This window comes from Trichomycterus rosablanca, chromosome 18, assembly GCF_030014385.1.
Source record: "Trichomycterus rosablanca isolate fTriRos1 chromosome 18, fTriRos1.hap1, whole genome shotgun sequence".
NCBI classification, from domain to species: Eukaryota; Metazoa; Chordata; class Actinopteri; order Siluriformes; family Trichomycteridae; genus Trichomycterus; species Trichomycterus rosablanca.
Genome location: NC_086005.1, coordinates 22,170,155 through 22,197,745, shown reverse-complemented (window position 1 = coordinate 22,197,745; position 27,591 = coordinate 22,170,155). Strand labels below are relative to the sequence as shown.

The window sequence follows — 27,591 nt, the reverse complement described above, 5'->3', positions numbered from 1 at the left end:
TGCAGTGACACTGACATGGTGGTGGTGTGTTAGTGTGTGTTGTGCTGGTATGAGTGGATCAGACACAGCAGTGCTGATGGAGTTTTTAAACACCTCACTGTCACTGCTGGACAGAAAATAGTCCGCCAACCAAAAATATCCAGCCAACAGCGCCCCGTGGGCAGCGTCCTGTGACCACTGATGAAGGTCTAGAAGATGACCAACTCAAAGAGCAGCAATAGATGAGCGATCGTCTCTGAATTTACATCTACAAGGTGGATCAACTAGGTAGGAGTGTCTAATAGAGTGGACAGTGAGTGGACACAGTGTTTAAAAACTCATACCAGCACAACACACATTAACACACCACCACTATGTCATTGTCACTGCAGTGCTAAGAATGATCCACCACCCAAATAATACCTACTCTGTAGTGGTCCTGGGAGAGTCCTGACCATTGAAGAACAGCATGAAAGGGGGCGAACAAAGCATGCAGAGAAATAGATGGACTACAGTAAGTAATTGTAGAACTACAAAGTGCTTCTATATGGTAAGTGGAGCTGATAAAATGGACAGTGAGTGTAGAAACAAGGAGGTGGTTTTAATGTTATGGCTGATTGGTATATATTTGTATTACTAAACCAACTTAAAATAGCAAGTCAGCTGAAATGCCATGATCACACTGTGGTGGACAGCTATAGCCATTACATGGTATTAAGATGTGTCATCTATTTCACACCCTTTTTTAACACTAACTGCCAAATTGTATGAAGTATGTGTTAGTGCTGCAGCACTATGACACTCTGTACACAAACAAAGGACACAAAGGTGAAGGTCACCAAAGATTTGTCTGAGTACAAAACACTTGTTAATGTGGAAAGTCCAAATAATAACATCACTTCTACTGCTGCATATTTTTCTCCTAATTTTGTCTTTTGGGACATTTTTAAGATGCAATAAATACAACAATCTATGACTTGTCATTCTCTTAAACTTTAATTTCACTAAAAAAGTACAAGGTGGCACGCTGGCTCGTTGGGTAGCTCTGTCGCCTTACAGCAAGACGTTCTGGGTTTGATTCCCACTGTGCACTGTTCAGGCCATTGGGCAAAGCTGTCTCAAACTGATGGTATTCTCTCCAACATGCTTTAATGGTGTCTATTTTGGCTTGATACAAGACTTCAGAGACTTCATTTTCCCCTAAAACAAGCTGTGTGTGGACTCATCAGACAACAGCTCATGTTTCAACTGTCTTTCGGGCATCTGAGATGAGCTCGTGGCCAGAGAACTCTGAGGCATTTCTGCACAGAATTGATGTACTGCTTTGTCTTCGAGGTTCAGGTTGCATGTCAGGTTGCATTTCTTTGGCAGATTGATGGATATCTATTATTATTTGCTAAGAAATTCCTTTAATCCTTTAAAATCCATAAGCTTATTTAAAATTAGTTTTGATTGAACAATGGTAAACATGAAGAGATCGTACTTAGAAGATGCCATTGTCAGGCTTTGTGTGCTTTTTATTGGGCACTTCTACAACCCAAGCTTAAAGTCTTATTTGGTTTTATTACTGTGTTTGCACCGAGTATTTAAATTATTAATTAAAATATTAAATAAAGACATGAACATACATTTGTTTGTATTTTATTAGTCCAAGTACAATATGACAATAATCACCACTGAGTGAGCTGAGGATCGCACCACATTGTATGATCCATTCTACACTTAAAGTTCATTTGATCTGTTTCCCAAATATCACAAAAGTGCTGACCATGGCTAAGATAACAGAAACAAGATCACAAACAGTGCAGCCTTCCACGTGAGCAGGAAATGCAGAAGCCACAGGAAGCCTGACCGGCTAAGAATAGAGTTCAGAGATGGACTGGGTCCACAGAGACAGGAAATTGTTCTTGCTATGGCCACCCTGTAACCACCTAAACCCAAAAAGAAGCGTTTACTGCTCAGCCAGTTTTTAAAAATCTAACTGGTGGGCTTATAAGAAAACACACTTATATACAGAAATACAACCCCAAATCAGAAAAAGTTGGGACATTATTGGAAAATGCAAATAATAAAAAAACACAGAGTTTCTTTCATTTACTTTGACTTTCATTGCAGACAGGATGAACCTGAGATATTTCATGTTTTATCTGGTCAACTTCATTCGATTTATTAATAAACATCCATTCCTACATTTCAGGCCTGCAACACATTCCAAAAAAGTTGGTATAATAAAGAATTTACCACTTCATAATGTTGCCCTTCCTTCTCACAACACTTAAAGGACATTTTGGCACCGAGGATACCGAGCGATTTAGTGTTTCAGGTTTTATTTTGTCCTTGTTTCTACACTCACTGTCCATTTTATCAGCTCCACTTACCAAATAGAAGCACTTTGAAGTGCTACAATTACTACAATTACTGTTTCTCTACATACTTTATTAACCTGCTTTCACCTGTTCTTCAATGGTCAGGACCACCACAGGACCAATACACAGCATGTATTATTTGGGTGGTGGATCATTCTCAGCACTGCAGTTGCACTGACATGGTGGTGGTATGTTAGTGCGTGTTGTGCTGGTATGACTGGATAAGACACAGCAGCGCTGCTGGAGTTTTTAAACACCTCACTGTCACTGCTGGACTGAGAACAGTCCACCAAACAAAAATATTCAGCCAACAGCGCCCCATGGGCAGTGTCCTGTGACCACTGATGAAGGTCTAGAAGATGACCAACTCAAACAGCAGCATTAGATGAGCGATCGTCTCTGACTTTACATCTACAAGGTGGACAAAGTAATAGAGTGTACAGTGAGTGGGCACGGTATTTAAAAACTCCAGCAGAGCTGTGTCTGACCCACTCATACCAGCACAACACACACTAACACACCACCACCATATCATTGCAGTGCTGAGAATGCTTCTATATGGTAAGTGGAGCTGATAAAATGGACAGTGAGTGTAGAAACAAGAAGCTGGTTTTAATGTTATGGCTGATCCGTGGATATATATATATATATGATTTTATACTTTTATGTGAGTATAAATGATAAAAATGGAGTTAGTGCACTCCTCTCAGCTTTTATACTAACACCCGCTGGCCTGTGTAAACAGACTGTAGGTGCTTGGCCCCGCCCACAAGCTCCGCCCCCTGACCCTCCACTCCCTCTCTCCCTCAGTGCACCTATTAAGTGGCAAAATTCGGGACAGAAAATGGCGACGGCGGGGAGCCGGACCTCGTCGTCGGGATTATTAGATTTAAACGACGGCGCAAACGTTGGAAGCGGACCTCAAGGTGGTTCCAGTACGACCGGTGTTTCGACCAGTCCGGCCAGAGTGAAGAGAAACGCGGGGGAAGGCGCGCAGTGGAGGCGGAAAGATCTGCGGAAAGTCCGGAGTGTGGATCTGGAGAAGTCGGAGGATCTGCTGCTGTGTCCCGAGAACGGTGTGTGTTCAGCGGCGGCGCACTTTCACTTCTTATCCGCGTCCTCTCCCGCTGCAGTTCACGCCACTTTATCCCAGCACAGTCGGCATCTCCAGCAGAGCAATTCATCAGCGGAACACTCGGTTGATCAAACAAGCAATAGTTTATCCACTGGCTCTCAGGAATTATCGAAAAGTTTTGGTAAAACCAGCAACGAACATCTCGGCTCTGAGAATGGTGCTACAGCAACTTCGGGAGAAGTGAACGCTGCACATCATAGGTGAGTTTTAAATCGGATTATTTACAAATAAACACACTCATACACGTGGAAACATTGTGGACGACCAGAAATCTTTAATAAAACCAGTTTACTTGGCTTACTGGAAAAATCTGAAAGCTAATAACTCTTAGAACTTTCACATGTTCAATATAAGTAGTGAACTCAGACCTAGTGTTCTGGATCTCACTGTGATTAATTGGATCCACTGTAATTATGATCCAATTCTGGCCATGTCTGATTGCACATTATTATACTAAACTTTAGTTTTAATACAGTGAGAAACTAAGTGCACTTAGATTACACAAGCACATGGGAACCAATACACTACTATTGATTTCTCCAACGTGTTCTGGTGTTTATATATGTTTATAATGTTTATAATGTTTAGCCAGTTGGAACAATCTAACTCCAAGTTTATCTACATTAAAGCAGAACTGTCTCAATTTGGTAATTTAGAAAGCAGACATGTTGTGCAATACATAATCTTTGAAAAACAAGAAATGCACCATTTCCTAACTGATTTTGAAATGTAAAAATCCAGGGAATTGAACCAATGTAATTCTGTCTGTATCAAATTACTATAGTTTTTACACTTTCTTCTTTTTTAAACTGTTTACCATGTATCTTCTGGTGGTTTCGCAAACATGTTAATGCATAACCCCAGAGGTGTACACCCAATGGCAAAAAGGAGTTGGATTATTTATGTTATCACCTTTGCAAGTATTCAGTTATCAAATTTCCATGTTAATGTCAACGGTTTGGAGTGAGCTGTCTGTCAGCTTATAGTCAGGTGTCTACATATTTTTGGCAGGGCGGCATAGTGGCTCAGTGGGTAGCACCGTCTCCTCACAGCAAGAAGGTCCTGGGTTCGATCTCCAGGTGGGCAGGCCCGGGTCCTCCCCATGTCTGCGGGGGTTTCCTCCGGGTGCTCCGGTTTCCTCCTGAATTTGAGATACTGAATTGTCCATGACTGTGTTCGATATAAACTTGTGAACTGATGAACCTTGTGTAACGAGTAATTACCGTTATTGTCATGAATGTAACCAAAGTGTAAAACATGACGTTAAAATCCTAATAAATAAACAAACAAACACCCAGTGGCAAAAAGGTGTTGGATTATTTATGTTATTACTTTTAAAAGTATTCATTTATCAAATTTCCTACTTGATGTCAATGGTTTTGAACTGAATTTTCTGTCAGATTATAGTCAGGTGTCTACATACTTTTGGCCATGTAGTGTAGGTGTTGTTTCAATGTAGTGCACTTTTGTCGTGTATGAGTATGAAGCTAATGATAGTACGCAGGTTGTTGTGTCGTGTCATTTATGCTGCCACATAACCTGCATGTTAGACCCTTTGACAATATTGCTCAATTCTTCTGGCTTTTTTCCAGTCTTGGCATGACAAGGTTTTATTGCTGTAATACATTGTTTACCAATCAATTCTGGCTTTAGCGGTTACAAGACAAACTACAGCAGCCGACTGTGTTTTCCCCAAGAGTATGCGAGCCATTTAGCAAAGGCATCTGCCATGTTTTGCATTTGTGAGCAGTAAAGATTGCGCTGGAGTGAGGGGCTCTTGGGAGCATGCCTACAATACTGTAACAGCAGGAGCACTGTAAACAAGTCGACCTGGCTCGTTTTTCAGGTGTCGATTTATGATAGGATTGCATTGTTATTCAGATGTCATCAGCTTATTATTAATTAATCAGGATTAAATATTTCCCGGTGTTCTTTTAAAGACGGGAGTTGCAATCTCAGCAAGTCTTTTTCTTGGTTAACTATTTGCCAACTGAAATTCTGATCTTCCTATGAGAGGCTCATGGTAAAATTCCCATATTGCTCCTTTTAACGTCATTATGAGAAGTTTAATTTATAGGAAATTTTCTAAATCTGTGTCTGTCCCTCGGTGCTTTTCTTAACTAAGTTATTCTCAACCTATTGCATTAATACACATTTGTTCATCATTGCAGTTGATTTACAGATTTGGACCAGTTTTAAGTATGGAAATAATTCAATGGCCTTAATTTGGTTCCTAACAACAAGCAAATCTAGAAGTAGTCAACATTTAGTACTGATACTAATTTAGTGTAGTATTAATAGACTTTTATTTAAATAGAGGTTTTGTAACACCAGTTGTCTAATGTAATAGCATTTGTTGACTGTACGTCTCTACACATTTATGTAATGGTTAGTCAATTAATTTCTTAGTCTAGGATGCCAGTCCTTGATAGTCTATGACCTCAGAGTCCAAATACTATGCACAAATGTGGCCCAAGAACTCTTGGCTGTAAAATAATTATAATTATAGCCTTATTAGTTAATTAAACAGCAGTCAATTATTCAGTCAATTCTTAGTTATTGTAATTATTACTGGAAATAAACTTTGGTGTGTTACTTAAGCTGATATCACTAACTAGCTCCCATTTCCAGTATGCCCAATTAGCTATTTTGTCTTTGGATATATCAGTCTGTACCAAAGCACAGAAATAGACATTTACACCATGATTTAAGAGAAAAGTGCTTGTTTGTGCAATTTATTGCAAAATCCTTGGGTTTACCTTGTGTGTAACGTGTTTAGTTGCAGTGCATTTACATATTTGAAAATATTTTGCAAAGACGCTTCAAGATAACACACCTTAAATTGTGTTTCCATAAACCCCACTAAGCTATATTACAGTTTTAGAAAGAAGTGGGCTAGTGCTGTTTGCGGCCCTCACTTGGTGTTCCTTTTTTGCTAATCTGGCACCTGCTTGAAGCATTTTAAAACTCATATATCAGCCATATTGACTTGATTTGTGTTGCTACAGATAAAAAAGTAGGATCCTCACGTTGGCAGATATTACTGGCCGCTCTGTCCATCAGTCAACTCAATGAATCTACGGCACAATTGCAGATTGTTCCACTTACTGGTGCTTCTCGAAGCCCTGCTTATGGCTGTCGGTTGTTATTGAAAGAACAATCTCTCTTTGTCTGATATGAGAGCTCTTTGAATGCCAATTTTTTTTTCCAACTCAAGCTGGGTTTCAGCATGTCCCTGTTAGCTGTTCTACTCATGAGCAAGGTTGGTAGTAGATGGGTCTCGTTCCTGGGAGTTTGTTTACTGGAGCTGGCTAGTGGAAAGATCATAAATTCACTGTTGGGTTGAATGACACCTTTGTAAATTCCTGAACTGCATACTGCATTACTAAATTTGAATACACCTTGTACATACAATACAAAAACATTGGCTTATTTACACCTTGTTTCAAAGTATAATTGGAATTGCAAAGATCACCATAAACCCCAGTGCCAATTTTATTCAAGAGGAGTCCATGCAGATACGAAAAAGTCATATTTCCCTTTTAGTTTTGGCCCTATTAGTAGACATTCCTATTTATTTTATCACTTTACCAGACAGATTGTTTATTCACACTTTCATGTGAGTGTAGTAAAGGGAATCTGACGCCAGCAGCCCGATTCAGTCACCGTCGTGTCCCCTCAGGTGAGAAGAGGAGCACCAGGCTCTTCTTTGCCAATAAATAGCTATCTCAACCCGTCATACCCCTGAACAAATGTCACAGGAAGAAGATTTCTTGACAGGTGTTGAAAAGGATCCAAAAACAGATGTTCTCCTGCTTGTATACCCTGGCTTTGGGTGAGCTCATCTGCCAGACTGCAGCCGCTGTCATCTACTCGAGGAGAGATCAAAGGAGGCGGCTATTGATATCCCGCGTTGGTCTGACATGCTTTTTAAAAGAGGGCTACCTTATTCAGAGGTCTCGGGTGCTTTTGTTTCCTTTGAAGGCGTCCCCTTGATCACTGTAGGGACCGATCCATGTGGAGGGGTCATTTGGCCATGCACAGCCACATGCATTTAGCAAAGCTGCCAAGAAATCCGCTTGCCAAGGTCCTACAGAATGTGTTCTTGTTTAGAAACTATAAATTGCTTTAACAATACCATTATTACATTTCACTTTTATAAATAAAGAGAGCTGCTAGAGCTGCTAAGCCAGTTAATTATCATGTGGTTTGAACCTTGGCCTAAATTTCCCAACTCAATAAGCAGTGGTTAGGTTACAAGTTATAAAACAGCTGCTGTGCTGCCACTGTGAACAAGCTTTTTTTTTTTTTTAAGTGTAATGAGTTGATGTGGCTGCACAGGGTGTTCCCAGCCCATGGGATCGTAATTAATTTGTTTGCATTTCAAGCGGATGTGGCAAAAGCTCTGATGTGGTGGTTTACAGGGGGCTGCCAGTCAGATGCAGGATGAGATACCTCCACTGGAAAAGAAAATACAGTATCATGCGGCTTTCATCTAGCCAAGTTAAACAGTTTATCGTACGATGGTATGAAACTAAATGTGGGTGGGTTTTGGGTCAGAGGTTTCGTGTCGGTCAGATCCTGTGGAGGTTAAAAATATAACAGTCATAGCACCTATCAGTTTTTAACCATTGCTGAGGTCTTAATAAACAGAAATAAGAATAATCATTGATAAATACATGCAATTTTGATAACACAAATTGACACTTTAAAAAATATATATATATTTTATGCATTTTTCTTTCATTTTGTCCCAATTTAGCGTAGTTCGTTTGTCTTCCGCTGCTGGGGATCCCTAATTTTTTGCAGTCAAGGTGGGTATATTGCTGCTTACACGTCCTCTGACAGCCTCCGCAGCACTTAACGGAACCCTTTTCCACCCATGCACTCTGCACAGGTGCCTCTATCCGCCAATCAGGGTCCTTACACAGCAATTGAAGACCGAGGAATTCAGAATCTCGGGGCTGGTGTGCTAGCGGAATATCCCGCTGTGCCACTTGGGTGCTGTCTTGTCTTGTCTTCTAATGTAGATTTGAAATAGTCCGGTCATTGTCTTGGTCATTGTCTTGCTTTAGAATGAGCTCTTGGCTAACTAGATGTAGACTATTGGCTATTGCTTGGCACTGTAAAATGCTGTGGCAGCCTTTTTGGGTCAGGATTCCAGATTTGGCATTTCTGTATTTACTAGATTAGAGCTTTCTACATTAGAACTGTATTTTGTGAATCCGTAGACTGATGATGAGCCCGACCTTACATCCCTGTGAAATAAAATACTGTGTAGTACTGTATGTTGGGGTATTCTCTACTTCTCAGTTTTGGTTTCTTGTAAACTTGTCGTGTGATGATACCATGACTCGCCAACCTTCTTTATTCTAAAATTAGCCACAGCTTAACATCTGGAGCCACAATAACTTCAGCGTCCAAAATAACTGCCCAAAACTTGGCGCTCGGACCTGCCACAACCGACTACTGTTCCCATGGGAAATCTCCACTTGTGATACTGATATGTTAAGAAGAATGTCAGTGCGCTGGGGTCTTTAGTCTTAGAGGCCATGATGGCAAACACACCCTGGCAGTAATAAAGCAAAGAGACGGGAACATGCACAGCACCGTTCTCACAGGCTAGTGGACAGTAAGTGGAAGGGTGTACTGCACAAGGAGTAGTGCTTGTTTGTGATGTGCCACTTACCTAAATGGTGTTCAGAACTCTTTATAATGTGCTACTTCTAAACTCTAATAATGCGATTTGGAATTCTGCCTTACTTAATAGGACATGATTTCATTCAGCCATGACCTGTCCAGTTTATCTATAACGTAAATAAAACCATGAAAGGACTTGATGTTTATCAGTGTTACTAGATAATCCCTAGTACTTAGTTAAGAATCTGCCAAGATCAGAATGGCTATTGAATTAATTAACTGGCTAATTAATTCAGTTTACTTTTTATTGTTTATGGCTAGGGTGACCATACGTCTGGACGTCCTCTTTTTTGGACCTGGTCGGGATTTTTAAATTGCCAAAAATGTCCGGGATTCAGCTTTTGTAGTCTACCCTGATTTGACCTTTCTCTTTATGACCCGCCTTCTCACACTTCTCTCAAAAATGCCCAAGCATAAACGAGCCCAAGGCGCCCAAGTGGCGCAGCGGAATTTTCCGCTAGCACACCAGCACCGAGATTCTGAACTCCTCGGTCCAAAACTCGACGTTGCCACCGGTCGGCTGGGCGCCGTCTACCGGGCATAATTGACAGTGCCTGCAGCAGACACGGTTCTACTAGGGCGGGAAGACCGGACTATGTGGGTGGGGTCTTCAAACGCTGTGTAAGGACCCTGATTGGTGGCTAGAGAGGGGCCTGTGCAGAATGCGTGGGTGAAAAGGGGTTCCGCTAAGGGCTGCATATACCCACCTCGACTGCAATCAGGGATCACCCAGCAACGGAAGACAAATTGACTTTTCTAAATTGGGAGAAAATGGGAAAAATGCATAAATAAAATAGAAAAAACCCCCAGCTTGATCAGCTTTATCTGGGTATTAGATTGCTAATAGTGACTTAATGCAGGTATTCCTGTTCTGAAGACCCACTTAATGAGGTTTATTTGAACAGCATGAACTCGTCACACTTAAGTCTAGATAAAAACAAGCAGACGATACCGGTCGCATTGAATTTTTGTGTGTTTTTGTGAAGGCTGCATACTGTCTATCACAAGCTGAAATATTTACGATTGCTGGTGTCCAAAATATTCCTTGCTAGGTATGCAAGGACTAACTTAGAAGCTGAATGTTTGACATGCCGGTCTCCACTTTTAGGCACAAGCTTTTATGATTTGTACTGGTTGGTGTGGGTTTGTCATTTCAAATTACTGATAAGTTGGGCAAGATAAGCTGCAAAATGTTGTATATGACAGATGCCCCCTATTAGGAAGTAAGCCCATCCAGTTGGTGCTGAAAGGGAAGCTGTACTAGTTCCTTATTTTCAAAAAGCAGGTTTATTTTTTACTTCTTGCAACATATTTTAGTGATTGTTGCAATAAGAATAATGTTTTGCAGATGAATGCGTATTGCTGACTTGCAAACTGCTAATACACACAGATTATTTTAATATTTACCCGTTTCAGAAGTGGTTTCCTATAGATTCCTTTCATTACACTAGAAATAGGACTTTGTTTGTCCTTTAGGACAACCTCCGTCTGCCATCTAGTCTGTAAATATTGGTGTCTAAAAATGTGTGCCCTTTCTGCAGAGTGTGAGGTCTCCGGAGAGTTAGCCTGTTTTGTCTAACCAGTCAAGGCCTCTTCACGGTCACCAAAAAACTGCTTGTTTAAAGCCCCGGGGTTAGCTGAATGCTCATGCCTGATCACCGGCAACAAAGACCCGGATATTTCCATGCCCATTAGGCCCTGCCAGGCAGACCCAGGGGTCCCCCTCCTCCCGGTTTCTGTTTAGTTAGCGGCAGGACAGGGCAAGCTAGAGATTACATGTGAAAAGTAAACACGGGTCCCTGAATAATCGGGCCCTAGATTACCAGTTAAAACAATATGGTTGAAATATTTGGGTGGGGGGCTCGGGTGGATGCCCCTCAGCACATGCACATGATACAGCCGTGCACATGTGTGACTGACCCTGTTCTGATAAAGAACCACATCACACACCGCATGTTGCACTGATGTTGGTGAGAGATGCTTTAAAACTGATGCAAATGTAGATATTTTTGACACTTTAATGTGACTTTGTGGACTCAGCAGTGTCCAAATTTAGTGGTCGCACTCCAACGAGAGTACTCATCGGTTACTTGGGGGTTTGACTGCTATTACTGTACTGTAGGCAACATACCAAAACTTGATGGCCAAATAAGAGGACCATTGTTGTATAACAGTGGGGTGCATGCAACTGGCATGTTAATAAAACTCCCACAGATACTCACGCTTATCTGGTTGTGTAGCAGAATATTGTCTAGATTTGGGTGGAACGTGAATATTAAATCTTTTGAGAAACACAAACGCTACCAAAACACCTACTTTATAGCAAAGTGTGTCAGGCTATAAGCCTGTCAGAACTGAGCAGTACATGTTAATTCTTGTGCAAGTGCATAGCCAAAAGTATGTGAATATCCCTCTAAGTGATAGAATAGTATAGAATGGAATGCCTTAATTTGTCATGTATACATACACTGATCAGGCATAACATTATGACCACCTTCCTAATATTGTGTTGGTCCCCCTTTCGCTGCCAAAACAGCCCTGCAACTCCGATGCACTGTGTATTCTAACACCTTTCTATCAGAACCAGCATTAACTTCTTCATCAATCTGATCTACAGTAGCTCGTCTGTTGGGCCAGCCTTCACTCCCCACGTGCATCAATGAGCCTTGGTGGTGGTCCATGACCCTGTTCCTTTCTTGGACCACTTTTGATAGATACTGACCACTGCAGACCGGGAGCACCCCACAAGAGCTGCAGTTTCTGAGATGCTCTGACCCAGTCGTCTAGCCATCACAATTTGGCCCTTGTCAAACTCGCTCAAATCCTTACACCTGCCCATTTTTCCTGCTTCTAACACATCAACTTTGAGGATAAAATGTTCACTTGCTGCCTAATATATCCCACCGACTAACAGGTGCCGTGATGAAGAGATAATCAGTGTTATTCACTTCACCTGTCAGTGGTCATAATGTTATGTCTGGTCAGTGTATACACGTGTACAATACAATGTCCAAGATATTGAAGTCTAAAGCAGCTCAAACACTACTCGGGTTTTAAGCACATTTCTCCATGAATTTAGTAGGGCCCTGATAATAACTAATAACCGTTTGCTTATACAATGCCTTTTGCCATCCTAGCTGAAAGCATAAGAAAAGAGGGTCTGTAAAGAGAACCTTTTTCCTGATTTAGCCATTGTGCTAGCTAACACTAGCTGGATTTGCTTCCTGTTTGTCTGGTCTCATTCTAACACAACACAGTGGAGTCAGGAAGACATGATTGGACAGTTGGGCAGTTGCGTTCAGCCAACAGCATGAACTGCTAAGCTAAATTTAGGTTAAATTCTTCTACTTTGACAGGTCAGTGTGCTCGTGGAAGTCGAGTATTGTTAGCATCCTTGCTGAAAGCTCTAGATCGGATATTGGTTAGTTTAGAGAGGACGTCATTGCCTTTACCCTGGTTTTCTTAAAGCAAACCCCAGCGCCAAGTGTTTAGGTACAGTAACTGGTTCGCTAGGAATGAAATAACATCCACACATCCTTAAATGTACAGAATTTTAGGTCCAAAGTCTTTTCCAGAACAAGCGTGCCAGGAAGTGACATACTTTGTTCCTCTGTACCGTGTATTTGTGGTTACTATTTTCTCCCTGTGGGTTATTTAAATGGATCCTGTCTGTTAGCACAGCAATCAATAGTTCACCTGATTCCCCTACAGTCGTCAGTGGCTGTTGGGAAACAGCATGGGAATGTTGGCTTGACCTCATGTGTCTCATCCAGGGATCGTAAATTGGTAACGTGAGCTTTGGGACTTGGGTGAATTGGGTGACGATAAACTAATCAGCCCTTTAGGCGGACACATGTAACCTACAGGACTTAACAGCTGGCATGGTAGGACAATGCAGAGACGGACACGTGGAACAGGTGGGCATGCTTTGGCTGGTCAGGGGTACCTGCTTAACCCTGGCAGTTAGGCTGTGTCTCATTTATTATGTTAAAACTGTTGCAGTTATGACATGGCACATGTTTATTTCTACTGTTGTGTTGTTTCCATTGTGCCACAAACCTGTTTGAATTTCTTTTATTTAAGTCATGTGACATGAGGCATGTGACAGGTTATGTTGCACATATCTAAGAGCAATAGAAACCGAAGGTAGTGACCAGGACCTGTACATCCTGTGAACACAACAGTGATTAAACCATATTGAAAAGTACATTAAGAAGTGGAAGCTCAAAGATTCGAAGGTACTGAATTATTGATCATCAGATCGATTTTTGGGGCCCTGAGCAAGGCACTCAACCCTCAATTGCTTGAGTTGTATTTGGTCATAACGATACGTCACCTTAGAAATAAATATGAAGCGTTTGTATTGTCCAGCTGATTAAAAGGTTAGGAAGCCAAAAGGTCTGTTAGTGAATATCAGCATGTTGAGCCTGTGTGCGCAGCTGTATATTATGATGGCTCACTACTGCAGTATCCAGGGTTCGAATTCCCACCTGTGTTATTGGCTGGTCAGGTGCACACCTACAGACACGCCCCATGGGTGGGGGGGGTTTGGCCGGGTATTTGCGATAGATTGCCATCCTGACCTTGGGGTGGAGGAGCGTTATGCCCAAAGATTTTCTGGGAAGCTAGGCCCACCACGACCCTGACAAGGAGAAAGCAGTAATAAAACAGATAATGAAATTAAAAAGGAAAAATTCAATTACCGTTGATACTTTGGGTCTGTTCGAAAACATAGTGAGCTGTTTTGCTGCCTATTGCCTATCAAGACAGCTTCCTAAGTAGAGAGGATTCTAATAAGACATCAGAATCATTATGGAAGATTATTTTGACGCACTACTGCAGTTTTCGCTTACTAGACTAACACAGTTAGCTTCAGGCCATTCAAACCAATGGGATGAGGTGGCACAACTCGCTAGCATGCCAGCAAACATCTCCCTCCGTGTACCGAAAACAGTTGAATTGTCACTGACAAGCCCGAATTTGCTAATTAATGATACTTGTACTTCTTTATACAGATAAAAAATCAGAAAAGTCGTGCCGCACTGAATGCTGGGATTGCTTTCATCGCTAAGGAAGCATCTGATGCCCTCTTGTTGTTCAGTCAGATTATCGCTTCGACATAAGGGCACCTCAGTAGTCAGCATTTTAAGGTATCTAAGGATTTAGACAGCCTTCTTATCAGGAGCGCATGTACGGTGATTAGGTTTATAGACAGACCCATTGTTAAAACCATACGATCAATCATAGTACATATCAATACAACTATTATATTTTTTTGTTATTATGAAGTTATAAATGATAAACATGGTGTTCACCAATGTTTGAAACAAAGCCATATCTACCTGGCAAATCTACCTGGGTGTGGGGGGATTTTTACATCAGTATATTGGGGGTGGGACGTTTACATTTTCGGCATTTAGCAGACGCTTTTATCCAAAACGACTTACATTACTGTGACAGTATACTGTCTAAGCAATTGAGGGTTAAGGGCCTTGCTCAAGGGCTCAACAGTGGCAACCTGGCAGTGGTGGGGCTTGAACCAGCAACCTTTCAATACTAGTCCAGTTCCTTAAACGCTAGACTACAACTACCCTTGGACATTTTGAGTCTATCTATCTATCTATCTATCTATCTATCTATCTATCTATCTATCTATCTATCTATCTATCTAATCTATCTAATCTATCTAATCTATCTAATCTATCTATCTATCTATCTATCTATCTATCTATCTATCTATCTATCTATCTATCTATCTATCTATCTATCTATCTATCTATAGTGATTATAGCCTTGGATTGTAAACATAATGCAATAGTTGTGATCACCTTGGATAATTATACAATCTTGGTCACTATACAATAACTATAACCTACTGCTACTCATGCTCGTCGCTAGTTAGTGTCATGTAGCATGTACAGTATTATGAATATATTTTATACAATTAAACTGATTCCATACTGTTATGAGGATGATTTGTGGACAGCTGGTACTAAAGCAGAGATTGCTAGCAAAGGGAGGAAATGACCAAGAAGCACTCGACCACCCGGTAAGCCTTTTAGCCTTTTTTAACATTCCATTAACTGGAGTTCAATCTGCTTTTGCAAAGACTTTGCAAGTGTTTACTCAGCCACTCCTTTTCTCCCTCAGAGTTCATCCGGGCAGCTGCTCCGGCCCCATGCTTCCCTCGGGACGCTCGTCCGCAGTTGTTTTCCCTTTGTCTTTTCTGTTCTTTAGAGGTCAAGTTTTGTCTCGCTTAATTTGTTTTGTAATTCTTGTTTGTTAAGGTAGCCATGCATGTTTAACTTCTGAGAAACTGTAATAAGCTAATAAGCTGCTTATTTATAAGAGAATTATTAGAGAATTAGATGAGAATATTTATCTGTGCTCTTTAAAAGCATACATTAATGTTCCAGCGTTCTTAGTGCCGTGTTAATTATAATTATAATAATTACTAGACTTGGACTTTAAGATGTCAATCTTGCCCCTATTTCTGATTGCTTCCTGACTCGGCGTTTCTTGTTGTTAGCTTGTTTAGCTCATTCTTTGATTCTGCTGCTGCTGTAACATCCTTCCGTATTCATGCCTTTCAAAAATAACCTACACTGAAGTTCCTTTGTATTACCGAGAATTATCATTCTAATGCCTGCTGTATAAAATACGTCTAACATTTTACTTACCCACTTTGTTTTTACAAGTTCCAGAAGTAGAAAATGCAAATGTTGCGGCTAAGACTTACAGAGAACCAAACACATAAAGCTTTATTTATTTTTACAGCATTTAGTTAGCCTGGGAACTGAACTCGTAATCTGAAGGTCCCTGGGTTGAGCCCTTCCATTACCAGATTGTCATTGTTGGACACTTGTCAAGTCATGTCAAGTCAAATATATATAGCACTATGTATAGCACTTTTTACAATGGACATTGTCTCAATCTAGGACCAACAGACCAAAACCCCTGTTGAGCAAGCCAAGGGTGACAGTGGCAAGTTCTGGCAACCCTTTAAAACTCTCTTAAAATTACAGGAAGAAACCTTGAGAATAACCAGACTCAGCAGGGACCCCCATCCTCCTTGAGTTAGCCCTAATTGCTTGGATTGTATATGCTCACGGTTGTCACAAAAATCGTAGCGTCACCCCAGAGCACAGCCACTACCATGAGTTGAAGTTTAAGAGTCAAAACATTATTCCTTGGATACACAGTCAGCCACCTCCTCTTTTCAAACCACAGTTTATGTGGTAAGTGTCATTGGTTGGAGCAACATCCTTTATGGGTGCTGACTGTCGCCTTTTGGAAACAACCTCACAGACACCAGATATTACTCAGTGTTGCTGTATCATTTAGGGAAATATGCTTATAGGAGGAATACTTATTGGAAGCAGGGGACGTTATGCTCTCTTTGACTTCCAGAAGCAGATGGCAACGGTATTACTGTGCTAAACGTCCAGTATCGTCTATGTATTGTTGTGCCAGTCTGGGCCTTAGCTTTAGTGTATTAATTTATGTACAAGATTTTATGATCACTGTTGGTCACACGCATTGAAAACTCCACCCAAGAAACTCGAGTACAGCTGAAGATCACATTGCCAGGCATCTTTTAACCATGCTGTACTCAGTGAACATGTGAACAGTGAACATGTGGAACGTTACAAAATGTAATAAATATGTTCTACCAAATGTTTGTTGATAAGTTCATTAATCTTTAAATACCTATGCATAAAATAATATAATATTAAAATTGGTATTAAACCCAATTGGCTGCATTATTAGTGAGCTTTAGTGAGCACTAGTTGATTAACTTAGCCTATTTTCCAAAACGTTGGCGTTTTTAATGTAGCTAATATTTTCATGAACATGTATGGATCTCTGAAATGAAATTAATAATGAAATTAATACCCGAAGCTAGTAAAGACATGCTTAAAAACATCAATTAAACTTGTTTAGAACTCTTTACTATTGGTTTGTATAATTGGCAATCCCATTTGCCGCTTGGCTCGTTGCATTTTAAGGCTAAACTTGTTTTGTTTGTTTATACCCCTAATGTAACACACAGATATACATTTCTTATTTTTAAAAACACAAGTAAAGGTTAGCTTTTGTATTGTGTTTTGGGACAGCTTTTTTTGTATTGGGATGGTCTTTCTGTATCCTACTTTTCCTTGTGTTTAGGGGATGCATGTGATTGTCTGCAGCATTGGCCCAGATTCTTTTGTAAGTCCAGTCTCTCTCATGCCAGCGAAGAATTCCCTTGAGGTCTCGTTTTGGTCAGCAGATATCAAAAGTGGGACGGAAAAAAACCGAATCTTCTGTAAAACACTTTGATTTACCTTGAAGTCATTTGAAATAGTTTCAGACTTGTATGCAAGCTTATATTTTTGGAAAGCTGGGTGTACCAGCTTGTTTGTATAAAGTGGGCACACTGGTAAATTTTCATATAAAGATGATCTACATTGTTTTGTGTATGGATCCCAAAGCCAGCCAAGTACTGACTATAGAGAGCACTGACTTTTTCTTTGCGATGCTGTCTGGTTCTGCTAGACTGTGGGTTGCTGCCCCCAATCCTCTCCATGCCCCAGCTATGCTGTAGCTCTCAAGCCAACTTGCTCTAATTTTAATTATGTTTTTAAAAGAATCTAACAATTACTGCATTTGTATAAAATGTAATGATTCTACAATGTAATGATTCTGAAAAAAGGAAAGCACAGAAGCGCTGCCTCCATCAAACCTCTATGGCACATGCATGCCGAGCCACACATCGGGTATAATCCTGGCCTTTAGTATGGTTCTGGTTCTTTAGTGCAGCCACTATAGTTTGTTTTGGGTTTTTTGTGAGTTACTTTTAAGATGTTGAACATAATAACTTTAACTTTGTGTGCATTTCTATAACTGCTAATCTATTTATCTTCATCCGAGGGTTTGTACGTATGACTGCATGCTCGATTCCACACATGGTGAATGTTTAACACATCATGTGTTAGTGGTGCACATTGATAAGAGACCACATGGACCCAGCTGTGTGCATGAGAAGTCACATTTGTTACGACCTTGAGGTATGCTGAGTGGCATGTTTTCTTAAGGTAAGACTATGCACATAAGGAAGGCTGTTGATGGCCATATTAGGTTTAGGAGGACTTTCAAGGCCAGGTAGCGTTTGATGTTCACTCTTTAAAGTTACTAAGTCACTAAGTTAGTCGTCTACAGTCTTAAAGCAGACGGCTTAGGGTAACATTTTTGACCTAACCCAACCCAGAAGCATAAATGCAGGGGGTTATTGGAGTAATTGGCCCTCTTTGTGATTTTTGCAATGTATTTTTTGTATTTCAGGATTCCTGTCTACTCTTTCTGGGTTGTTTATTACTATAATTTTGTCATAAGGTGCCAAAAGGCAACAATGCTAATGAATATTATTTATATTAACTTTATGTGAAAAATGGCAGTAGTCTGTAGCCTGGTTTATACATCATTCAGAAGACTTTAGATTGCATTTATAAGCACTTCAGCTTGTCCCGCGTCACTGGAAATGTTCTACGAAATCAGAACCAATTTCACCCCTCAATTTTTGTGTCACTGCCCAGTAAAGATGTGTAAATTGAGCTGGATGGGAATTTCAGCTATTCCAAGTCATGTGCTTCCATACTCAGTAGTACAAATTACAGTGGTAGCTCAGCGGTTAAGGTACTTGACTAGTAATCAGAGGGTTGCTGGTTCAAGCCCCACCACCACCAAGTTACCACTGTCGGGCTCTGGGCAAGGCTCTAAACCCTCAATTGCTCAAATTGTATTCAATGATGATTGTTAGTCGCTTTGGATATGTCGTGTCTGCTACATGTTGTAAATGTCAATGTAATGTGTAGGGCAGATGTAGCCACGTGGTTAAGGTACTGGACTAGTAATTGAAAGGTTGCTGGTTCAAGCCCCATCACTGCCAGGTTGCCACTGTTGGGCCCTTGTGCAAGGCCCTCAACCGTCAATTGCTTAGATTGTATACTGTCACAGTACTGTAAGTCGCTTTGGATAAAAGCATCTGCTAAATGCCAAAAATGTAAATGTAAAAAATACACCACCAATGGTATTCTCTATATATCAGGGGTATATATCAGGGCTGATACCCATGATGCTGTTTTAGATGTAACCTCTGGTTTGAGACAAGGCTTATCAAGACTGGGAAGTAAGGGTTCAATATAGACTTAGAAAGTGTATAGATATAAAAAGGAGGAAGCACAGCTCGGACCTGGCTTTGTTTACATTTCTTCTGTCAGTCATGTGATCCCACATTCAGTGGTCATTTCTGTAGCAAGTGACCTGTATTATACCTACATATGTGCTAAATTTGGTTACCTGCACTGAAGTGAGACGATCCAAGCGCCGTATTTAAAACCCAACTGCGATCGATTTTCTTAAACAAACCCGTGTTGCTACCACTATTGTATACAATCACAGTGGCGTATTTGCTCTAAGCGTCTGGTGGAGAACGTCGTGATGGGCTCACCTTCCGCAAACTCTTGGAAATTGGAAGTGGATAGTACAGTAGGTATGAAACGGGTGGTTCTGGATTCGGGTGCATATCGTGTTGTACTGTAGGGCAGTGGCCCCCAACCACCGGGCAGTCCGTGGGTCATTTATTACTGGGACGTAAAGAAAGAATAAATAATTATCCATAGTAATACATTTCCAACATGGTATCTGTTTTAAGCAGGATTTTCTGCAGTGATGGCAACCAAAACAAAGTTACAGAGTAGACTAAAATTAAGGAACACATTTCGGGTGTTATTGTCTCCCATCACCCCTAGGTGGGAGCGTTTCATTAGTACGAACAAATCTCAGGGTTCCCACTAATCTTCCATCATTGGTGAGTAGTATTGTTATGCACTTTGTGTTTTTATTATGCTCGTTGTATCTACTGGCCCCCACCGTTCCGTGAATTTATATCTTATATTAAACCGGTCCGTGGTGCATAAAGCTTGTAGGGCGCTGTGCCGTGGTAAGGGGGCTGTAGACCCACTCAATCAGCCCTATACTCACAGAAGAAAACTTAAGGTCATGTGGTTTTGATGGAACACAACAGCAGCTGTACTTTACCTTGTCATTAGAGCAAACGTTCCACCTCATGCACCTCACGGAAGGCATTTTGGCATTTTTTAGATGGTTTAATTACATTTAAGGCCTTACAATGACTACAAGCAAGCTGCATTTACAGTTAGCCCCCCAAATGCCAGGGTTGTTCTTAATAAGCATTCTGTATACAACTGGGGGGGGAGTTGTTTTACACGTGCACACGTTCCCCTTCCCCCTTGCTCCTAAAGCACGGTATGTATGGCTTTGTGCATGCCTGCCCTGCCCCCGGCAGCCCTCTCTGGAGGCCGTGCTCCACTTCCAGTGCACTTGCTACTAAGTAGGCCATTAATGGACTGCCTACTCATCAGCTCTTCTGGCTCAATTGCCTTGACGCTGGAACAGTGTGTATTGCGCGGGGTGGTGATGTCGCACTCTGTGGGGTTAGTTTAGCCCTATGATATAAGTTTTATATAAAATGCAGCAACAGTAAACAGCTCAAACTTTTCTGGCATAATCTAGCTGACTAAATGATAGAGCGACTGGTGCTGTTGTTCTGGTGGGGGTCATGTTGTCCTGGTGGGACCAGTGCACTCAGCTGCAACGGCTGGGTTGGAGGAATTTCTCCACATTCCATCCTCCAGTGCTGGAGCAGTGGGACGCTTGGATTATGTAGTGCGCTCAGCTCGTATTTTCCCACCCCTCACACCTGCACCAGCTACCACCACAGCTGCAGGAACGGAATTAGTGCATAAAAAAACAGTGGAGCAGTGCACATTATTTATATTATTAATAATAATAATAATAATAATAATAATTTATTATTATTATTATTATTATTATTATTATTATTATTATTATTATTATTATTATTATTATTATTATTATTAACAACTCCTGGAGACCAAATGGATAGTTTTTTATGCCTCCTGAGATGCCTTATGCTGAGCGATGTTCTGACTGATTAACAAAGGAACTTAAATTCACTTTAAAGAGCTGATGCTTGATTTTAGTTCAGACTTCTAATTTGAGACCCACCCACCCTCAGTGTGCATGTGTCGACTAAGATCATTTACATACATTTTGGGTCTGTCAGTGACATTAACAGTTTTCGGTACACAGAGGGAGGTGATAGCTGTCATGCTAGTGGATTGTGTCGTCTCAGCCCATTGGTTTCAATGGCCTGTGGCTAACTGTGTTAGCTTAGTATGCTAACACTGCGACAGTGGGCGGAATAGATAAAGACATAATCACTGTCTAAATTCACCTTACTTAGGCAGCTGCCTAGGAAGGCAGTGGCCAGCAAGGCAGCTCACTAGGTTTTCACAGACCAATATTGTATTTCATGCTAAATTTTATTGATTGGCCGATAACCCCACAAAAAGTCATTGTTTGATTATTACTGTCAGTTAAAAACATTATTTAAATTCACTTTCAAGAGCTGCTGATTTGCTGATACCCACCCTCGGTATGCATGTGTCGACTAAGGTCATTTCGAAAAATGTAGTGCGTCTAAATATTCCGCCTTTTAAAGTTTGATGTCAATTAGGCAGCTGTTCTTAGGCAGCTGCCTAAGTAGGCAGTGAGCAGCAAGGCAGCTCACTATGTTTTCGCAGACCCATAACGTATTTTATGCTGAATTGACATGTTGCACTTGCAGCTCCTCAGTGTAACCAAACAACCGCCGAGCTTTACGCCCTTGTATATTTGACACGTTAATGCAGTTTCGCTTACACAAAAGTCTGCAGGAAGTTTAGGACCATGCCTAAAAGAAGAAATCATTTATGTTAGGGTACCAGTCTCCGATTACCTCCAAAAATAAAAGCTATTTGCAGAGTTCGGCCATCATGTGCAGGCCATTTAGAGCTGCGAGTCAGAGTGCATTCACAAGTATACAGCCGGTGATACTTGGAAGATAAACTTTCCTCACTAAGCACACATCACATGGTCACCTCACAAATAGCCTGCTACTTCAACCTGCAATAACCTTACTTTTTATAACTTTTTTTTCCAAGTTTCTAGAGTTATTTTCCAGATTGGAGATTACTGGATGCTTAATGTCTTATGTAGGGATACTAATCATAAACCAGTTAGCCGATAACCCCACAAAAAGTCATTGTTTGATTAATGCTGTCTGTTAAAAACATCATTTAAATTCGCTTCAAGAGCTGATGCTTGATTTAGTTCAGACTGCTGATTTGAGACTCACCCACCCTCAGTGTGCATGTGTCAGGTAGGTGCTAAAGCGTATTTAGAGAAACCGCTATACCATTGGTCTAGAAGATGACCAACTCAAACGGCAGCAATAGATGAGTGATCGTCTCTGACTTTACATCTACAAGGTGGAACAACCAGGTAGAAGTGTCTAATAGAGTGGACAGTGAGTGGACACGGTATTTAAAAACTCCAGCAGCATTGCTGTGTCTAATCCACTCATACCAAAAACAACACACACTAACACACCACCACCATGTCATTGTCACTGCAGTGCTGAGAATGATCCACCACCTAAATAATACCTGCTCTGTAGTGGTCCTGGGGGGTCCTGACCATTGAAGAACAGGGTAAAAGCAGGCTAACAAAGCATGCAGAGAAATAGATGGACTACAGTCAGTGATTGTAGAACTACAAAGTGTTTCTATATGGTAAGTGGAGCTGATAAAATAGACAGTGAATGTAGAAACAAGGAAGTGGTTTTAATGTTATGGATGATCAGTGTATATGGCAAATACATTACTTAGGTCCATATCATTCTTTACTCATTTATTTGTAGCATTAAACAAAAATGGTTCTAACATTTTTATGCTGACTTAAAAAGAGTAAGAGGATGCAGTTTATTCTTTGTTAGGGAACTTAAAACTAAAGATTAATTTTCTGGATTCCCCCTATTTATTTCTCAATCTAGTCATTTCCAATTCCTGATTGTGAGTCTGCTGCTGCTTGCACAACCCCCAAAATGATCAACATCTGATCTTATCAAAATACTCCTTTCTTAGCATGCCTTAGGAGTTGATCGCGATATAAACCTTGTGACTTTGTCTTTACTGTTCGCACTAAAATGTCCAGCTTTGTTTTAGTCTCTTCTCAAGCTTTATAACTGGTAAAGCCAAGTCTTTACTGGTAGGAATCACTGGGCGCAATGCAGTTCTTTCCTGGGCCTCGGTCAACCTCTCCCACCTCAGACATAGCCAATCATTCTTGAATATAGATGTCCGACTGATCGATAGCACCAGGGTTTCATTTAACACTGCATCACCATAGCGCTGTATGTTGCAGGTTTTTCCCCCAAAGCAAAGCTCCAATTTACTTTAATCCTCTGGCCTTGAAAATAATTGTAGATGTTGTACCCAAAATCAGGACTCAAAAAATCAATTTTTTTAACCATATCAGGAAAGCTGTTGGATATACCACTGCCCCAGTTTTGAACTCGAACTGAAGTGCTTCTGCATGTACTTAATGACCCAGTTACTGATAGTGGTACATCATAAGCTCTTAAAGTGAGACACTCTTGTCAACACCAGTTAGTATTCCATTTTAAATGCTAGTTCACGTTACATCCCATTTGCTCATTTCCACTTTTGACTGTGATGGAGTGAAACCGCTTGATTCAATTCCAGCACCTTACCGCCGCGACAGTGCTTAAAGGAAAATAAATCTGACTGACCGAACTGTAGTTTGAACTGCTCTAGGGTAGTGGTAGCTCAGCAGTTAAGGTACTGGACTGGTAGAGCCGCTCAGGTGGCGCAGCGGTAAAGTACGCTAGCTCATCAGAGTTGGGGTTCGAATACATCGTATCGAATCTCAGCTCTGCCTTTCCGACTGGGCTGGGTGGCTGCATGAACAACGATTGGCTGTTGTTCAGGGTTAGAGGGTAAGAAAGTCGGATCATGGGTCCTCATAACTGGTGCGACTGCGGCCCCTGCTGGCTGACTGATGGCGCCTGCACAGGGCTGAGGAATAATGCTGATGGGAGTGTGGCCCTCTGTACACAGTGCCCGTCAAGTGTATGAACTCGACTCGTGCAGGTAAAAAATGCAGTCTGTACTGACTGTGCGTGCCGGAGCGGGCGCATGTCAGTTGAGAGGCGTCCTCAGTCAGCGGTGAAGGGTCGAATCAGTATAGAGGACGCAATCGACTAGACTAGACTGGGGGAAATGTATATAAAAGGTACTGGACTGGTAATCAGAAGGTTTTTGGTTTGAGCCCCACCATCTTTAAGTTGACCCTCAATTGCTTGAACTATATTCAGTCATCATTGTAAATCGCTTTGGATAAAAGGCATCTGCTAAATGCCACAAATGTAAACATAAATCTCGTACTGGTTGGCTGAGCAGTGGTGTGGGGTTTCAAAACAAGCTGAAAAAGCCCCAGCTAATGCTTCTGTTTAGCGAAGGCCGACAGTCAGCACGTATCTTGTGACTGCACGCATGCTTCAGGAGGTCATCAACGCTTTCATTTCCCCAAAACTTGATCTTTTTGTTTCTAGTATTACAAAATGAATGTACCAGTAAATAAGTGGGATCAAAGCAGATTCATGCTATGCTTGAGAAATCACTCCTTAAACTCGTGGCCCACAAGTGTCCTTTGGGTTTGCTGCTAAATTGCTAGCGACACCAGTTACTGTTTTCAAGAGAGAAACCTTTGCATCTGGAATGTTGCCGATCTATAGGTGTATCTTTATTGAGCATCTTGTTTGTGTAGGCACCCAGTCGACTGATAGCAGAGCTAAGATTAGAACTCGAGAGCTTGAGATCTCGGCACTGGTGGGCTAGTTTGTTTAACCACTGTGCCACCTGGGCACCCAGGAACTGGATTATTAATCAGAAGGTCTAGGTTTCATACACCACAACAGCCAAGGTGTCACTGTGTTGTTAATTGCATTTTTCCATCTTTTTCTCCCAATTTAATGTAGCCAGTCTGCTGCTGAGGACCCCAATGCCATCCAAAGAGGGTGTACATTCACATGACGCTCCTCCACTTCTGTACAGGCGCCCTGGGAAACGACGGTCCTTACACAGCGTTAATTACCCCACCCCTTATCAGTCGGGTCTTTTCCCATCCAGCAGACTAGAGGCCAATTTTGTCTGCTATACAGGCACCTGCCAATTCTGCCTGGTAAAGGGCGTCCAGCCGACTAGCGGATTATCCAGCTGTGTCACCTGGGCGCTTTTGTTAGGGTTTCTATAGCGAATCGTCCGTTTACATATTTTCCACAGGTTTTATACCAGTTGCCCTTCCTAACACAACTTTTCTATTTGTCCTGGCTTGGGACCAGCACTAAGGGTGCACTGATATTCATCCCTTCAGTGGCTGGGTTCACATAATCAGTGCTGATAGCATTACACCACACATGCTCATGTGTTTTTCTCAAGATCCACCCTTGCAGAGATAATAAGATGATATGTCAGTATTTCTCAGGGATAATTTGAAGTTGATGGGAATCCCCCTTCATCTCATCCTTTCTGATGTGCTGACTCCCTTCAGTACCGTCTGTACTGCTCTTCAATCCTGCAGTATTTGCTGACCCTGTCCGCTCAGCACTATAACCTTAATGGTCTCAAATTAATTAGGAAAGCCACAGCCGTATATCTTCTTGTTTCACGTCCCTTCTTTTTTTGGTTCAATGCTTGCTCAGGATTTACTGCTGGCTGTTTTATGACCCCCTTATTTAATGCCCTTTGAATGAATTTGATATCCTTATTAAATGTATATAAAGAATCCATATATACTTGTTTTCAATTCTCTGTTGCATATTGCAATCCTCGGACACTACCTAGTTCTGGCCTCAGGTTGGCCACAAGCTGTGGACCCACAAAGTCTCCCCACAGAAGGAGAGTCATGCTAATCTCTGTGTTCTCCGTCACTCAGCCTGTCCTGGAGCTGGAATATAGCAGCAACAGAGAGGAGAAACCCTGTCCGACCTTCCCACCCTCGAGCGCATTTGTGTTTGTTGGGTGCCCAGCCATGACCTTCACATCTGGTCTCACCCTAGCACTTGAAATTGAAAGGTCTCTATATTTTATTGAGGCTTAAGGCAAGTGCAAGGTGAGAACCGCTGTGTCAGTACATACCCCAGGTCCCTGTTTGTTTGTTTTTTTGCAACCTTCCTCCTCCAATTTTCCTCCCAATCTAGTCCTATCCAAGATCCAATTACCCAACTGCATTACACTTCCTCTATACTCATGTTGACCCTCACTCTGACTCAGGAGAACCGTGACGCACGTGAGCAGTAGCCGACTGCATCTTTTCACCTGTACGAGACGAGTTCATGTGTAGATCAGCTTTGTGTACAGAGAGCCACACCCTTATCCCTAGTCTCTGTGCAGGCACCATCGAGCCCCCCCCCCCTTCCTAAACAACAGCCAGGGTGGCAGAGCTGATGCTCCAACCGGTGAGTTTGAGATGTCAGCTCTGGTGTGCTAGTGTGTTTTAAGCTGCGCCACCCCAGTGCCAGATCCCCGTTTTAACACGGGGACATTTTACATTTTCAGACTGCATTTTAGACTAAGCGACTGTCCACGTAGAGCAGACGTTTATTAAAAGCATGAGTGCATCACAGGCGAGTGATTTTTGTACGGACACTTGCTGTATCAGGCTTCACCAGGCACAGCAGAATGGACCTATTTTGCCCCCCAATCCCCACAAGTGTCCCACATTAGCTCTCCAAGAGCACACCATTACTATTTTCAGCATCCTACATTCGGATTAGCTTTTTTAGTGTTCTTTTTTTTTGACAAAATTATTTAGGACCACAATAGTGACAGTTTTAGACTCGAATGCCTTGTAGCAACAGATGAGGTGAAGCGTATACCAGTGTTATGCTAGTCATTGTTTTCTGTAGAGCGAGGCGGTTCCACTTACCTTCAGGTCACGTATCGCACAGATTTAATGCTTGAATGCTCTTTTTTTTTCACCGTGCTGCTATGCTCAATGTTCAATCTGATTGACCTTTGACCAAGTTTGCTGCTGCCACTTTCATTAAAGGAAATATAAAAACATGTTTATATGAAACTTTTAATCCAATCTAAAATATTCCCGTCAGTCCAAAGTACAGTCAGGGCCACCCTGAGTGGAAATCAAGGATTGTTACATGTTTAACTAGACTCCCCAGGGGGTCGATGGATAAAATCTATCTTTATATCTGGACTTTCTCACCTAAAACGTATTATTCTAATACGAATTGTTCCGATTCACTTGTTGACGCAGATCCCACTGAAGCAGAGCCAGTTGAGAAAGCTCTCACCACCAGAGAGGATGACAAAAGGTATTGTGTTCATGCTCATGAGAAGTTCAATGAATCCATGATGAGGGGTTATTATCTTGGTATTTTCTGATTTTGGTTGATGTAGTTGGTTTACT

The 27,591-nt window shown here is 41.5% G+C and overlaps 1 protein-coding gene across 1 annotated transcript in view; it reads left to right on the top strand.

Moving 5' to 3' along the window:
• The first annotated feature begins 3,189 nt into the window (after positions 1–3,189).
• The window catches only part of map3k1 (mitogen-activated protein kinase kinase kinase 1, E3 ubiquitin protein ligase), a 61,523-nt gene continuing 37,121 nt past the window's right edge, over positions 3,190–27,591 (top strand). The window contains exon 1 of the mRNA XM_063014076.1: positions 3,190–3,680. Coding sequence (XP_062870146.1) covers positions 3,190–3,680 — 491 coding nt within the window. The remainder of the gene's footprint in view (positions 3,681–27,591) is intronic.